The sequence below is a fragment of the Geospiza fortis genome, unplaced genomic scaffold (assembly GCF_000277835.1).
Source record: "Geospiza fortis unplaced genomic scaffold, GeoFor_1.0 scaffold165, whole genome shotgun sequence".
Taxonomy (NCBI): Eukaryota; Metazoa; Chordata; class Aves; order Passeriformes; family Thraupidae; genus Geospiza; species Geospiza fortis.
Genome location: NW_005054442.1, coordinates 32,128 through 46,091, shown reverse-complemented (window position 1 = coordinate 46,091; position 13,964 = coordinate 32,128). Strand labels below are relative to the sequence as shown.

The 13,964-nt window shown below is 39.5% G+C and overlaps 1 protein-coding gene across 1 annotated transcript in view; it reads left to right on the top strand.

Annotated features, from left to right (window-relative positions):
* Positions 1-11,819, top strand: part of E2F8 (E2F transcription factor 8) — a 40,762-nt gene extending 28,943 nt beyond the window's left edge. Inside the window, exons 3-15 of the mRNA XM_005427362.2 lie at positions 39-141; positions 1,145-1,420; positions 1,745-1,901; positions 3,346-3,651; positions 4,292-4,453; positions 5,862-5,999; positions 6,334-6,543; positions 7,071-7,155; positions 7,430-7,913; positions 8,794-9,012; positions 9,838-9,967; positions 10,062-10,378; positions 11,080-11,819. Coding sequence (XP_005427419.2) covers positions 39-141; positions 1,145-1,420; positions 1,745-1,901; positions 3,346-3,651; positions 4,292-4,453; positions 5,862-5,999; positions 6,334-6,543; positions 7,071-7,155; positions 7,430-7,913; positions 8,794-9,012; positions 9,838-9,967; positions 10,062-10,378; positions 11,080-11,253 — 2,761 coding nt within the window. The 3' untranslated portion in view covers positions 11,254-11,819. The remainder of the gene's footprint in view (positions 1-38; positions 142-1,144; positions 1,421-1,744; positions 1,902-3,345; positions 3,652-4,291; positions 4,454-5,861; positions 6,000-6,333; positions 6,544-7,070; positions 7,156-7,429; positions 7,914-8,793; positions 9,013-9,837; positions 9,968-10,061; positions 10,379-11,079) is intronic.
* The last annotated feature ends 2,145 nt before the right edge of the window (positions 11,820-13,964 follow it).

Below are 13,964 nucleotides of genomic sequence, written 5' to 3'. Positions count from 1 at the left end.
CGTGTTTTACCTTCGCTTTAATTTCTGTCCTCAACAAGAGTTCCTGAAGCTTCATCTCTCACGACCTTTACCCGCAGTGTCCGTGAAGAGCACTTCTTCCCCCTGGCTGTCTTCTCCTCTCAGTTTTTCCCTTTACGGAAGGTGTGTGTGGAGGAGCAGGGATAGTGATGTTCGGAGCGTGTTTGTCTCGGGCATTCTGTGGTGCCGGGACGGAGAAGTTGCCACTGGGAGAAGGTCCCGCGGAGGTGGGGCGGCGCTGTGCCGAGCCCGTTTCCCTCACAATTGCAGGCTGGCCAGCCTGCCCGGAGCCGCGGGCACCTCCCCGAAAGGGGCTCCGGGACCACCACGGACCCCAGACCCATTTCTCGGAGGGCTTTGCGGGGCCGAGCGCGCATGCGTGGAGACGCGGCGCGAAAAGTAAAGGAGGACTAGGAGGGAAAGGACGGGGAAGCGGATCGGTCCCGATCCAGCCCGCCCGGGCACCCCTTGCCTTCGCTTTCCCGTCTTTATCTTCTCCTCTCATGTTCTGTCCCGGCAAGCACTGCGATCACATTCCACCCCTTACTCCGCTCCGAAGTTTGTTGGGAGAGTTGGGAGCTTGTTAAAGTTCACTGTAAAAGCTAAGAGCTTGTTAGCCAACACTTCCATGACTACCAAATACCGGGCTGGTCGCCGGAGTTGGGGCGATTATATTATAATTATATTATAATTATAATTATTTTTATATATAAATATATAGTTATATTATAATAAAGATAAGTGTTCCTTGACATGCAGGCTGGTGGGTATTTAGCTCAACAAGAACTTATAAGCAACATCACACCTGCTCCCGGGTCGTTACTTGTTTCAGCTATTATTTATAGCTCTCTGCTGTGCATTAACGTATGTTCTGATTGTATTTGCCTCAGAGGAAGGAAAAGGAAAATTACCCGAGGAATAAATGCTAGAGGACACGAGCCTTAAGCTACAGGCACAGAAATGGTTTCAGGGAAGGGACTGATTGGTTCAGAGTAGGACTGGAACCCTTGACTCAGAGTTACCCAAAAATGTGATGGATCTCTATTCCCCTTTGACTATTATTGATAAATGGATCATGGTGTACCTGGGTTTTAATATCACCGTTGTTCTTTTCATTGATATGTAGGAAAATGAGCATTCTGAGCCATGCAAAAACGTACTGAAAACCCCTTTGAAACAAGCGTCTACCTCACAGTTGGTACTGACAGAGAGACAGCCTGACTGTCAGCCTCTAACCACGCCCCCAAAACCGAAGGAAACCCCTCCAGCAGATCCATGGACACCTACTTCCAACCTGAAAATGCTGATTAGTGCAGCCAGTCCTGAGATTAGGAGCAGAGAACAGAGAAGGCAACTGTCAGACAGTTCAAGTGAGGTCCTACAGACAAAACACTGTTTGCAGGTATGTTGAAAATTTGTCTGTATTTGTTTGCTCTCTCTTTTTTTTTTTTTGGTTAAGTTAGCTGAAGGCTGTTTATTCAGTATAAAAATTATACATTGACACAGCATATCTTTTTTTAAAGTTTTGGTTTTGGAGCATTTACCAAATAAAAGTAATGATATTGACTAGCTACATTCAAAAGGCAGTGTTCTGGTTTTATTTCACAGCTGCTGAGGACAAAGGGAGAACACTGGCCCTTTGACAGTGCTCACTGTGAAGCTGTTAAATATCTGTGCTTACATATTGTCAAAAACCTCACAATCTCTTTTCCTTATTCCCATGTAGGAGCACTTATTGGGGGATGAATATGAAAAATCTCAGCCAAGTCGCAAAGAGAAAAGTCTCGGATTACTGTGTCATAAATTCTTAGCTCGGTATCCTGATTACCCCAGCCCTTCACAGAAAAGTTACATTTGCCTTGATGAAGTCACTGAAGAGCTACGTAAGTTGGTGTTCGTCCTATTAAATATTTCTTCATGTAAATTTGCCTATAACCTACCATTTTTGTTAGTATATTTTTGCTCCATACAATTTTGAATGCTTATTCTGTTCTCAAATTCATTTAAACCCAGTTTTAAATTGCTAATTCCCAGGGCAATCCTTTTAGAATACTGATGTTTCCTCAGTGAATTGAACTGAGAAACTCTGAATTCTGTGTAATATTGAACATCTAAATTATTGCTTATACCACAAATAACCAGTTGCAGTTTTTTTAATTCAGAGATGATACCTAAGATTAGTGGTTAGATTTTTGCAGCAGGAACTAGCATTTCTCAACCTGAGCCCACAGCTTCCTGTCCAATCATGACATCAAAGCAAGAATCTTCTTTCTGTTCTTGATGGTATATTAACTTTGTCATTCTATATCACTATTTTTTATGTTGCACCAATAATTTCTGCAGAGTCTACATTTCTAACATCAAGCTGAAGCTTTTTTAAATCAAAAGAAGTTATGGAGTTACAGTATTCTACAGCTTATATATGGATAATAATTTTAAAATTTTAAAGCTGTATGATTTACATTTTTGTATACTTTATACAAAAGGACATATATTTTAGGAAATGTCTGGTCAAAACCAAGAGTTTATCAGACAAATGAGAACAGAAGAGTGTCACCATGATATTTTATGAAAAATCCCTTGGCCAGGATTTCTTCTCCTGGGAAGCTGGAAAGCTTCAGCTTCTCCCTATTTTGCTGCTTTGGAATGTGATTTGGAGAATTGTTTTAATTTAATGACCAATCCCAGTCCAGCTGTGTTGGACTCTCTGGTCAGTCATGGGTTTTTATTATTCATTCTTGTCTAGCTTTCTGATGTATTCTTTTCTTTATAGTTTAATATAGTTTTAGTATATCATTTTCTTTTAATATAATATAATATCATAAAATAATAAATCAGTCTTCTAAGAAATATGGAGTCAGATTCATCTCTCACCTCGTCCTGGGGACCCTCACAACACAACAGAAGAGTGTGCTAATAAAATGACATGTAAAAAGAAGTTATAAAACAGTTTCCTACCATGAGTTTCTAAGGTTATTTAAGGACACAATCTAGAATCAATGCAGTGAATAATTAAAAATGCTCTGTTTCTTCTAAAGCTGGATTGAAACCCATGTAATGGCTCTTCTGGCAACAGTAAATTTTATTTCTTAAGGAATGCTAAAATCCAAGTATAACTCTGGAACAGCAAGTCCTTGCATATATGAAGCAAGATTTGTTTTCCTTGCTGGCAAGACCTGGGAGGGCTATTTTCAGTTTATGCTGTGGAATTGGCAAAAATGATTTGGAAGTATCCTAAGAGGAAGGACAGGACTCTGTGCTGCAGGTAATGCACAAGTGCAGGTGTGTTACATGGCAGAGCTGTCAGGTTCACCTTTCCCCCTGCAGATGTGGAGCGCAGGCGCATCTATGACATTGTGAACGTGCTGGAGAGCCTGCACATGGTGAGCCGCCTGGCCAGGAACAGATACGTCTGGCACGGGCGCCACAACCTCCCCCAGACCCTGCAGGCCCTGAAAAAGGTGGGGGAAGAGAACAAATACATACAGCAAATCCAGATGATCAAGAGAAGAGAGTATGAGCATGAATTTGATCCTGACGGTGAAAGGAATGAAGAAATGGCAAGTTCTTTTGGCTCAAGTGAGCAGTCAGAAATGTCTTTTGTGGAGCTCCCAGGAGTGGAATTTCGTGCTGGTAATAATTCTCTATAATGACAAGAATAATATGTACTTAAAATGATAAATTTCTATGAACATGGGAAAAAAAACGTTTATTAGCCTTGCTTTTTTCTTCTGAGGTGGTGTTGCCCCAAAGGCACCACAACTGTTTGTAGTGAAAAAAGTGTTCTGCACTCTTTCACTTGTCTTATTAATTCAGTTCTTGTAATTGGTTTCTACATCAGGTGAAACTATCAAATACACCAACATATAATTCAATTGCCATTAACACTGAATTGTTACACAAACCAGAAGTTACTACTAAATGTTATAGAAACTTGAAGCATAAATTACTCAATTTGTTTTATTAATTTAGCTTTAATTCATGGAAGAAATTTTAATTAAGGGTTAAGCATCTTTAAGAGTAGAAGTTGTCAGACAATGGGAAATGTATATGTGGGATACATCACTGTCTCTTCTTTGTAGTTAGACTTGGTATCCACCCAGTCACCTGTTTCTTGTCACGTAGAAACGTGACTCTGGAGTCAGCATTGGCCCTAGTCTCTGTGTTATTTTTACAATTATTATTACTGACAAATTTCTTCAGTGTTTATGTTTGTAGCTGGTGTTTTATTTATGTCCCTGAATACTTTAATCCTTTTTCCTGTCTGCTGCAGCATCAGTGAATGGCAGGAAATACAAGTCCTTACGAGTGATGAGTCAGAAATTTGTGATGCTGTTTCTTGTATCAACACCTCAAATAGTGAGCCTTGAAGTTGCTGCTAAAATCCTGATTGGAGAAGATCAGTTAGAAGACTTAGATAAAAGCAAGTTTAAAAGTAAGTACAACAGCAAGCGTAAGCTAAATGGTTATCCCAGTACTACTTCATATAAGGAAAAATACTGTCTTATTTTTCCTGCCACAAATGTTTATTTGAGCCTCCAAAAACTCACTAAACACCTTCTGCAGTTTATAATTTTTGTATGGCTATTGATGCATAATACTCACCTGAGAGGGAAAAGTCCATTAAATCCTCCTTCCTGAAGTATTGTCACAAGCCTCCATATTAGTAACAATTTCTCTTTCCTCAAGCAGCCTGTCAAAGTTTTCAGCATCATTTTGCCAAAGATGCCCCAGAATCATGCAAAACCTGTGTTCTGGCCCCATAACTAACTTGGTAGAAATCTAAAGAAATTCTGTAAAAGTCCTGTGACCAACTTGCATGTCAGAGGAAGTGAAACCCTTTGCCCTAACTGCTAATTATTTCTTCATTCTTTTACCCTTCTCTCAGTTCCCTCCACATTTCTTCCCCTTCCTCTCCATTCAAATGAAATGGTATTTCTAGGTCTAGGTCAGTAGACATATAATAATTAAAACTGTGCTGCTTTTGAGGGATAGTTGTGGGTTTCATTGAAAATTAGACTCTTCCTTAATTCTCAGATTCCTTTTCTTGTTTGGGTTATTTTTTGTTTTGGTTTTGAGGTTTTTTTGGTGGAATTGTGTCTATGCAAATACTGATCCTTGCTGGTCTCAGTTCATTATTTCCTTTCCACTGCCTCACAGCAACATAGAGAGGGTGGGTGGCTACTCAGTAGGCTTTTGCTTGCTTTTATTCTTCCATAAGAAGAGTCTGTCTCACAATAAAAGCATTTTCAGGGCATGCCATCTGTCTACCTGTATTTCAAGTATCAATCTCATGTTTTACCACGTTCTTGGTTATGAAGCCAAAAAATCCATGACCTAAGCACATTCACTGTGCTCTAGAACTCACCTGTAGTTTGACTTGTACCTGAAACTTTTCCCTAATAGCTCAACCTAGAGACAGGGAAGATATGCAGGATGATTATCCTGTTGGATTTTAGTGTGTCTCTTACCTTCAGTTCCCACGTTTGCCATTGCATGTGTGTACCTGCCTTTTAATCTACTTGTATTTACTACAGGATTTGTGTAGTTTTGATCACTGCACAGAAATTAACTTGTTTTGAAAACATTCTTTTTTCCATATTTAGCATAATAAACTTTGCAGTGTCTTCTAGAGCTGTATCTATGTCTTCTATTTTACATGTAAACTTTGTATCACAATATTATTTCATTGTATAAATACCTGTTCCACAAAACTGTTCTTTTGATTTTTTAAAAGCTTTTTCCTTTTAGCTGTTTAAAGGGTGTTACAACATTTCTTTATCTGATACATGCTACTTGTTAATTGCAGTTGCTACACTTTCCATTTATTTCTTTTATTTCAGCCAAAATTAGAAGACTTTATGACATAGCAAATGTTCTCAGCAGCCTTAAGCTTATCAAAAAAGTTCATGTTACAGAGGAGAGAGGTAGAAAACCAGCATTCAAGTGGACAGGACCTGAGGTCTTGCCAAATACTCAGGGTAGGTGTATGTGTCATTTCCTTTTGTTCTGCTGATGATATTGATTGTTTTTTCATTTTCTCTACTAGAAATTTTTGACCAAAAGACAGAATAACTAAGCAGAAAATCTTTTACTAGTCACATCACTGTCCTTATCGGCACAGCAACCAGTATCTATTTGCGCACAGTGGATGTTCAGCTATTGAGATTCTTGAATTTCCATGTTTGCTGCTGTTGGTACTTCATGAATTATAAGCCAGGCTCAAATAATTGCTTTTAATTACTAAATCTGCTTTTAATTACTAAATCATATTACTAATATGATACATATTTTCTTCTTTTTTGTGTTTTTCAGATATAAAGCTTGAAGCAACTTCTACAACCTGTTCCCCACCTATTTCAGAATCCATTACTTCCAAAGAGCAGTGCTCAAAGGCCCTTTTTCCTTCAAAAGGAAAGCAAAACTTCACCCGGCATTCATCTCTAATAAAATTAGTTAAGAGTATAGAGAATGACAGAAGGAAGATTCAGTCTGCTCCAACCAGCCCAGTTAAAATAAGTGCCAGTACATATCTTTTCATCATTTTTGTTTTAGAAACTTCTTTTTCTTTGTTTTTAAGTCAGATGTAGTCTTGCATTAAATATTTGGGCTTGCTTGCCCTCTTCTCACAGGACATGTAGATGTGTGGGTGGTGCCTCCTTTCCAAAAATTCATCTTAAGAGCTGTCAAAAATGCAGAATGCCTACAAACCTTCTGTTTGTCTAGAATCACTGAATATTGGATCTTCTCTGAACCTGCTTTGTTGTAGAAACTCTGCTTTGGCTCATACTATCTAAGCAGTTCTGTATACAAAATCATGGCCAGAAAATTACCTGGCCATGTTCATGTGCTTGCTAGGTATCCTCTGTGGGGCCTTTAAAATTTGTTTGATGTAAGCTGATGTCCAGTTGATCAAATCAAATCTGGGCTGAGTTTAAGTTATCTCATTAAATGTTACATGACATAGTGCAGTTTCCTCAAGTTAAAGTTAGATTTTTGCTTTGAATTGATGAACTCACTGTTTTGATTTGTTGTTCTTCTCTTCCAACCAGGTACTTATCAAAGTTTACCAGTTTTCCCAAATACAATAGCTCAGTTTCCAGCAATCACTAAACATCAGCTGGAAGGACAATCCAAGTAAGTTTGCACAAGTTTACAGGTGAGAACAAGTTAAAGTTATGCTCAGTTTGAGTGGGGCAATAGTGTGCAAAAACCAGTAACCTTGAGTACTGCAGGCTAGTTTTTCGTTTTCTCTTTAGTGGATTGAGAAGTACAGGTTCATGTTAACTCTTTGTATTACAGAAGATAATATCATATATTACAGAAGATAATTTGTCAGAACATTCATTTCTGCATGAAGGAATTAAAACACATTTGGGATTTTTTTTTGTTTGTTTTTTTTTTGCTGAAGGACAGCAGAAGAGATGCAAATGAAATGTGCCCTGTCCTCGCCTGAGGCTGTCCCCAAGCCCGAGCCCTCTCAGCAGCCAGCTCTGAGCCAGCCCCTCGGGGTATGCCCTGCAAGCCACAGCTCTGTGTCACCAGTCATCCTACCTCATCCTCAGTCTGGGGTTTCCTATGCAATCTATCTGCACCCTTCCCAAGCCCACACGGTGACAACCTATAGCCCAGGCTTCATGTTGCAGCCTCTGCCATGTGCTAACGTAACTGGAATTAAGAGTAATAATTCAAAAATATTAAATATAATAACCACTGAGGAAGGGGACACTCAGAGAGGTCCAGATGAGCCTACAAAATCCTTGGCAGCTGAAGAAAGACCTGAAACGAAATCAGAAACTTCATCTCAGCGGTGCCTTAAAAGATCACAAGTGGTCCCAGAGAGTAATTTAATTAAAAGGCGTAAAAGTGATGAGGAAAGCCTTGATACTTCTTTGGTAAGTTAAATTAGTTTTAGAATGCCATTTTATGGCTTAGTGATGTTGCCACCTACTCATTTTCAAAGTGATGTAGGAGCCTGCCAGTGAGTGTAGGAGTTGTAAATAACATCAGGCTTGAAGAGATGGTGTTTCATTTGCTATGCCTGCTGAAGTTTGAGGGGGCTGGGGTTTGTATCTAAGAAGACAAAGTGTACAGGTGTAGTGAAAATAAAGCACATCACAAAACACTATGTCAAAACTTACCTATTGATACATGATTTTGGAGTAGGTCAGGTTGAGAGCAAGGTTGGAAGCAAGAGATCTTCAAGGTCCCTTGAATTCTAGGATTCTGTAAACTTGCTGGCATCCATTCTGGGCTTTAGAGGTGTTAGGAGGGAAAGTGGATGTATAAAAGTCACTGGACAGGGAACATCCCAAAATCCTGATGCCTTCTAAATATTTCCACCCAGTGTTGGTTTGTTATAGGCATAATAGAACAGCACATGAAGAGAATAAGAAGCTCAGATAAACTTGCTCTATATGGAGAGGTTGGGGCTAGATTGCTTTCTACTCCTCAGTTGCTGATTGTTTTACCATCTCTGTAAATTACAAATCTGCTGTAAATTTGGCTTGCTGAAACAGTCATCATATGTTATGGGTGTGTTATGACAGCACATGCTATCCAACATCCACTAGCTGGGAAGAAACAAGATGTCATAACATGGACCTGGCTGTCCTAGTGACCAGGAATTTTTAAAGTACAAACTTGGGAATGAGGAGGAAGTAAAAAGCTTTCCTTCCAGTTTTTAAGAATGTATAACTACTGTTGTAGGGCTCTATTTGAGATTGTTAAGCCTTACAACACCTGCCTTTCTTTTTGTATGTGCTTTCTTCAAAGGGAGAATCCACTAAGAATGAAAAACCACCTTCCAATAGCTCACAAACTAATCATGAAATAGACAATGTCCAGGAAGAGAGACAGAATGAAACCAAAACAGTAGATCAAAACATTGCAAGTTGCTGTGACCAATGTATAAAAGAAAATATTCCAGAAGATGAAGATAAAATCAAAACAAAACAAGACATACCTGTGGCATTTGCCATTCCTGATCCTGAGGTAAGATTTGTCTTGCCATTCCCTGGGAAAACACTACTTGGAGTCTCTGCAAAAGAAACAAAACTACAATGATCTACATATATTGTCTTTGGCTGAATTCATTTTACTGTGCTTTTAAAACCTTATTTTGTAGGAATGTAGGATTTCTGTTTCTGCATTGAGTACACAAAAAAGAGGACATAGAGGCTTTCAGGCTTCCACTGGAATGAAGGTCACACTAAGGAGCTGAGGGCAATATTGAGATCCCTTACCTCCCCCATCCTTTCTTTGCATATACTTACTGTCAAATGCTTTGAAACAGAATCACATGAAACTCTCTTCATCAGTAAAATTCAGTATGCTGCAGTTAAGACTGATTACTGCAGAGATCCTGAACAGTTCTATTGACAAAAACAGAATATGTAAACGAAAAAGTTTTGTCATCCAATATTTGTTTTATGAAAAATACAATCCAAGAATGAGGTGATGTGATGATTTACTGGGTCCAGAATGTTTCTTCTGGAAAAATAGTATTCAGTATCAGGGTTTCTTTTCCATCTGGTCAAATTGCACTGTGTTAATCCCAGGTGGAATTCCAGTTCCTCATCAAGAGGAAATGGAAATGGAGCCAGCTGACTTCTGTGTGGTTTTAATTGAAAGAGCATGTCCTTGAGTCTGTTGTGTCTCTTTTCAGACAGAAAGTAGTACAGGCATGGGATGTGGCATCCTGGGGACATGGAGGATAAGGAATAAGAACAAGGGCAAGGGAGGGTTGCAGTTTTGGAGAAGACTTTTGGGGTTTGTTCATTACATGTTTGGGCTAAAGGTGTTCTCTTTCTTTCTCAGACTTTTTTTCCATCTGGTTATCTTATTCCTCTGACTCACTGCACCCATGGCAACAAGGCAGAGTGCTCCACTAAAGAGAAGGCTGGGGTGTGTTCTCTGCAGCACCCAGCCTACAGCTCTCCCATCACTGGTGAGTGTCCAGGGAAACAGGCACAGGGGGCCAGCTCAAGGGGCCAGGGCCAGCTTGTCCTAATTCCTTTCAACACTTGATATTTCTGTTCCAGGTGTCATTCCAATGCCAGCCTCAGAACTGAAGACAGTCAATATTCCTGCTTTTCATATAACACCCTTGAACATAATGCTGTCACCAAATTCCATAGCTGCTGCACCTGTACTGAGCAACTCCTGCCTCAATTCGAGCAGTACCTGCTCTGCCCCAAATCCAAGCTCTTCAGCTCTCAACTTTATGCTGCAACACATAGGACTAATACCTGCTGGTGTGCAAGTTCCTGCAAATCCCGTTCTACAGCACGTGCCAGTCTCCTCCCAATCAGAAAATATCAGCCATAGCTCAGGGAGCACAAATGTGCAAGAAGGGAAGGTGAGTTAAAACATTGCAACTCCACCATGGTGAGTTGAATGGGAAGTGCAGTGCAGTAATTCCCTTAACAGCAGGTAAAATTTATAAATAAACATTTCTTTTTGATCTTTAGAAATCAGCACTGCCCGAAAAGAGCTAGCAGTGAAGGCCAGCCTAAGTACAGTAGAAGTGAGAGGTTAGCAAGGAAGATAAGTGACTTATTTGTGGTGGAAGTGGAGCCAGCTGGAAGATGACAAGATGTGAAGAAACAACTGTTTTAGAGGGAGGATTTTACATATCTGAGAGATATTTTAATAATCACAAACTGATTTTGTGCTTATTAAAAAATTGTTCCTTTTTTATTTTCTTCTTGTTACTTCCCTAATCTACCCTCAAGTTCTTGTGTTTAATAATAGCTATTCTTTTAATAGGATAGGACTGTACAGGATTTAAATATTTTTTCCCCCACAGAAAGTTTCTCTGTATATTTTATGTAATACTGTATTGCCTAATATCTGTGTTAAAAAAGAAGGGGATTAGAAAAACCATATTTTTATGTATTAATATATATATAAAGGAATGCAGGTATACCCTTCTCAGTAAAAAGTTCAGTTTTTAAGTTTCAGGGGAAAAAAAGTTTGCTAACATCCTGCAGAAACTTAGAAGTGGAATTTACTTTTTATTCCCCCATAAATGAAAGTAACTTTCTCTTTTCTCTTCAGTTCCTTCAGCCAAAGGAACCTCAGGAACCTCAGGCAGTTACAGAGAACTTTTTCCGCACACCAGGAGGGCCAAACACAGAACCTGCACTATCTGCAAACTCAGATGGTACCCAGAGAACCTCTCAAGGAACTTTATATATTCCTCAACGAAAACTTGAAGTTTCAGAAGACTAATTTTGGGATAGGGAATTTCTGACTGTGTTAGCAGGCAAAATTGCTGGTAACACACTGCACACATCTGGCATTGTATGATGGACAATGGTTTGGACATGTATTGCCATGACCTCAATGCTGGAATAGCCTTCATTGATGCTTTAGAAAATAAAACTAACTCTTAAGGAGAAAGTTAATGCCTAATGAATTTTTCCAAAAGGCTTACCTGAAGTATTTTAACAGCAAAGTTATGTATCTAGTGGGGTTTTTTGTGAGCGTGTGTTGATTTCTTCTATGCAAAGTAAGCTGAAATTGTCTTTGTACAGAAAGGTACAGTCTATCAGTCAGTACATATTTTGCACCAAAAAAAAAAGTACTGTGAGTGTGTAAATATTTAATGTCTTAGCAAAAAGGCCACAGGTAAAATGTTTTGCTTCTGTGTTTAATAATGCTCTTTTGTAAAGTTAGTAAGAAGCACAAAAAAAAACCCCTCCCAAATTTTCCTAATAATTTTTTATATAAGTTAAGAATTATTTATACTGTATTTTTAAATTGATTTGTTCAGATTAAACTTACATAAAACTCTACAGTGACTTTTTCTGTTTGATCAGATTAGATTACCTAAGTTACACATTGCATATGCATATATTGCATATTCACTGGCATCTCTTAATTCTTTTTTTTTGTCAGGCAGGGGTTGCTCTGTTCTGAAGAAGGGGGGAAAATGGTGTTTTGTGAAAAAGTGAATTAAGTAATTCAGTGTAACTTCTGAACTCTTATCAATAGATATTACAATTCCTAAAAACATGTCAGAATGTCAAGTCAGTCACACAGAAACGTGTGTCCAAATGTCACAGAAGTTTCAAACAGGTTCAATCAAACCACTTGAATTTAAATATGGGCAGCAATGTCTCATGTACACTGAAGGAAGAAAAATGAAGACTCCTCATACAGTTCACACTCAGATAACAATAGGTGACAAATTGAATAAAAATACAGAGTATCTGCCTTCCCCGGTGAAATGTGCCTGGTAGACCAACCTGGGATAGGAGAAATGGTAGCAAAGCCCGAGATTCTGGCTTGGACTGCACAAAAAAAATATAATTAGAACAGCTACCACAGTAAAACAAACCCATCTGCTCTTTAATAATGCAAAGTTCTAATACAAAATACACCTGACAGAATATTTCACTATTGAAATATTCCTAAATGAGGAGGAAAGAAGAATGAAAGCGGGAAGAGGGAAGAATTCTCACTAGAGCACTGAATAGAGTTTTATTTTCCAACAAGATAACTGATCTTCCTTATACCTGCTATCAGCTTCATTATGGAAATATAAAGGTAAAGGTTTCAGAAACTTGCATTACTCTGCAGAAACAAAAACCACCCCTTTCATTTCTGAGCACCACAGCTGACAGACTAAGAAACTACAGTATTTAGGCTTGGTGAAATGGTCTTGTCACACATGGTGCTGAGAAAGCTGAGCATGTTTTCTGACTTTCTGCCCAGTGTCCCTTGGCTCCTGACACACTGCAGTTGCTTTTTCACCAGCACTTTTCTTCCTGTGTGCTGGTTTTGCAGGCTGAAAAGCTGCTGCTTTCTCAGCTCTAAGAGTCTCCTGCCCCAGCAGAGCTGCATTTGTCTCTGGCAGCCCAGCTCACTGCTCTTCCCACCTTGCCTCACCTTGCCTGGAACATGCCCTGAGTGCCTGATGAGCTCTGGGGAAGCCCCTCTGATCCCCAGGCTGGCTTTGCTTTGGAGTTGCTGTGTTCCAGCTCTCAGGGCAGGGTTTTAATCTCTTCCATTGATTTATAGAAAACTTCTTTCTCACTCCAGTTCATGCATATGCAATTCTAGTTGCATATCTTGAGTCTTTCCTTCCAATCCCAGGTCCTGCTAACCACAGTTGACATGGAATGATAGGTAATCCCAAGTAACCTGCATAGATCCAGCTGTTCCTTGGAGCTGTAAAGAGCCTTTCAACAATCCTTACAGGGGCACACAGAAATTACACAGCAGCACAGAAATTAGGCAGCACCCAACACCAGGATAACTAAAAGTTCATCACCTGCATTTTTCCCTTCAATCTTGTGCCAAAACCAAAGGGAAAATACATTCTGGGGCAAAAGCTTTCTTCACAGAGCTCCCTGCAGTTGGTTATGGTGCAAATCCATCCAAGTACATGATCTATAAAATAGGAGTGAACATTACAGAAGGTTCATCTCTCTCAAATGTCAGGGGTCCTAATGTAAGTCACCAAGGGTGCAAACACAAAGATTTAAGAAGCTTCTCAGTGCTTCCCATGTATTCCAAGAAGCTTCTCAGTGCTTCCCATGTATTCCAAGAAGCTTCTCAGTGCTTCCCATGTATTCCAAGAACTCCCTCTTGGCCTGCTCCAACCCCTCCTTGCTGCCCTCTTACAAGGAACCCTCATACCCCACACTGCACTGTCCCCTCTGCATTTGGCATTATCTGAAATAGAATAGTTCCATTAACTATCTGGGGAGAACCAACCAGAAGAGATGGAGTCCAGCTCCTCTGCTCAGGAAAGAAATTGTCCTTCAATTTTACACCAAGGACCTGTCTCTGCATTATAAAACCTGTGCCAGACTCAACAGCAAACAGATTTATAGGTTCCTAAGAGTTTTCGCAGCAGCCTCAGCTAACAGACCCCTAAATTCTAAAGTCTGATGTGGATTTGGCATCTAATTTTCTTATGCTTCCATGGAAGT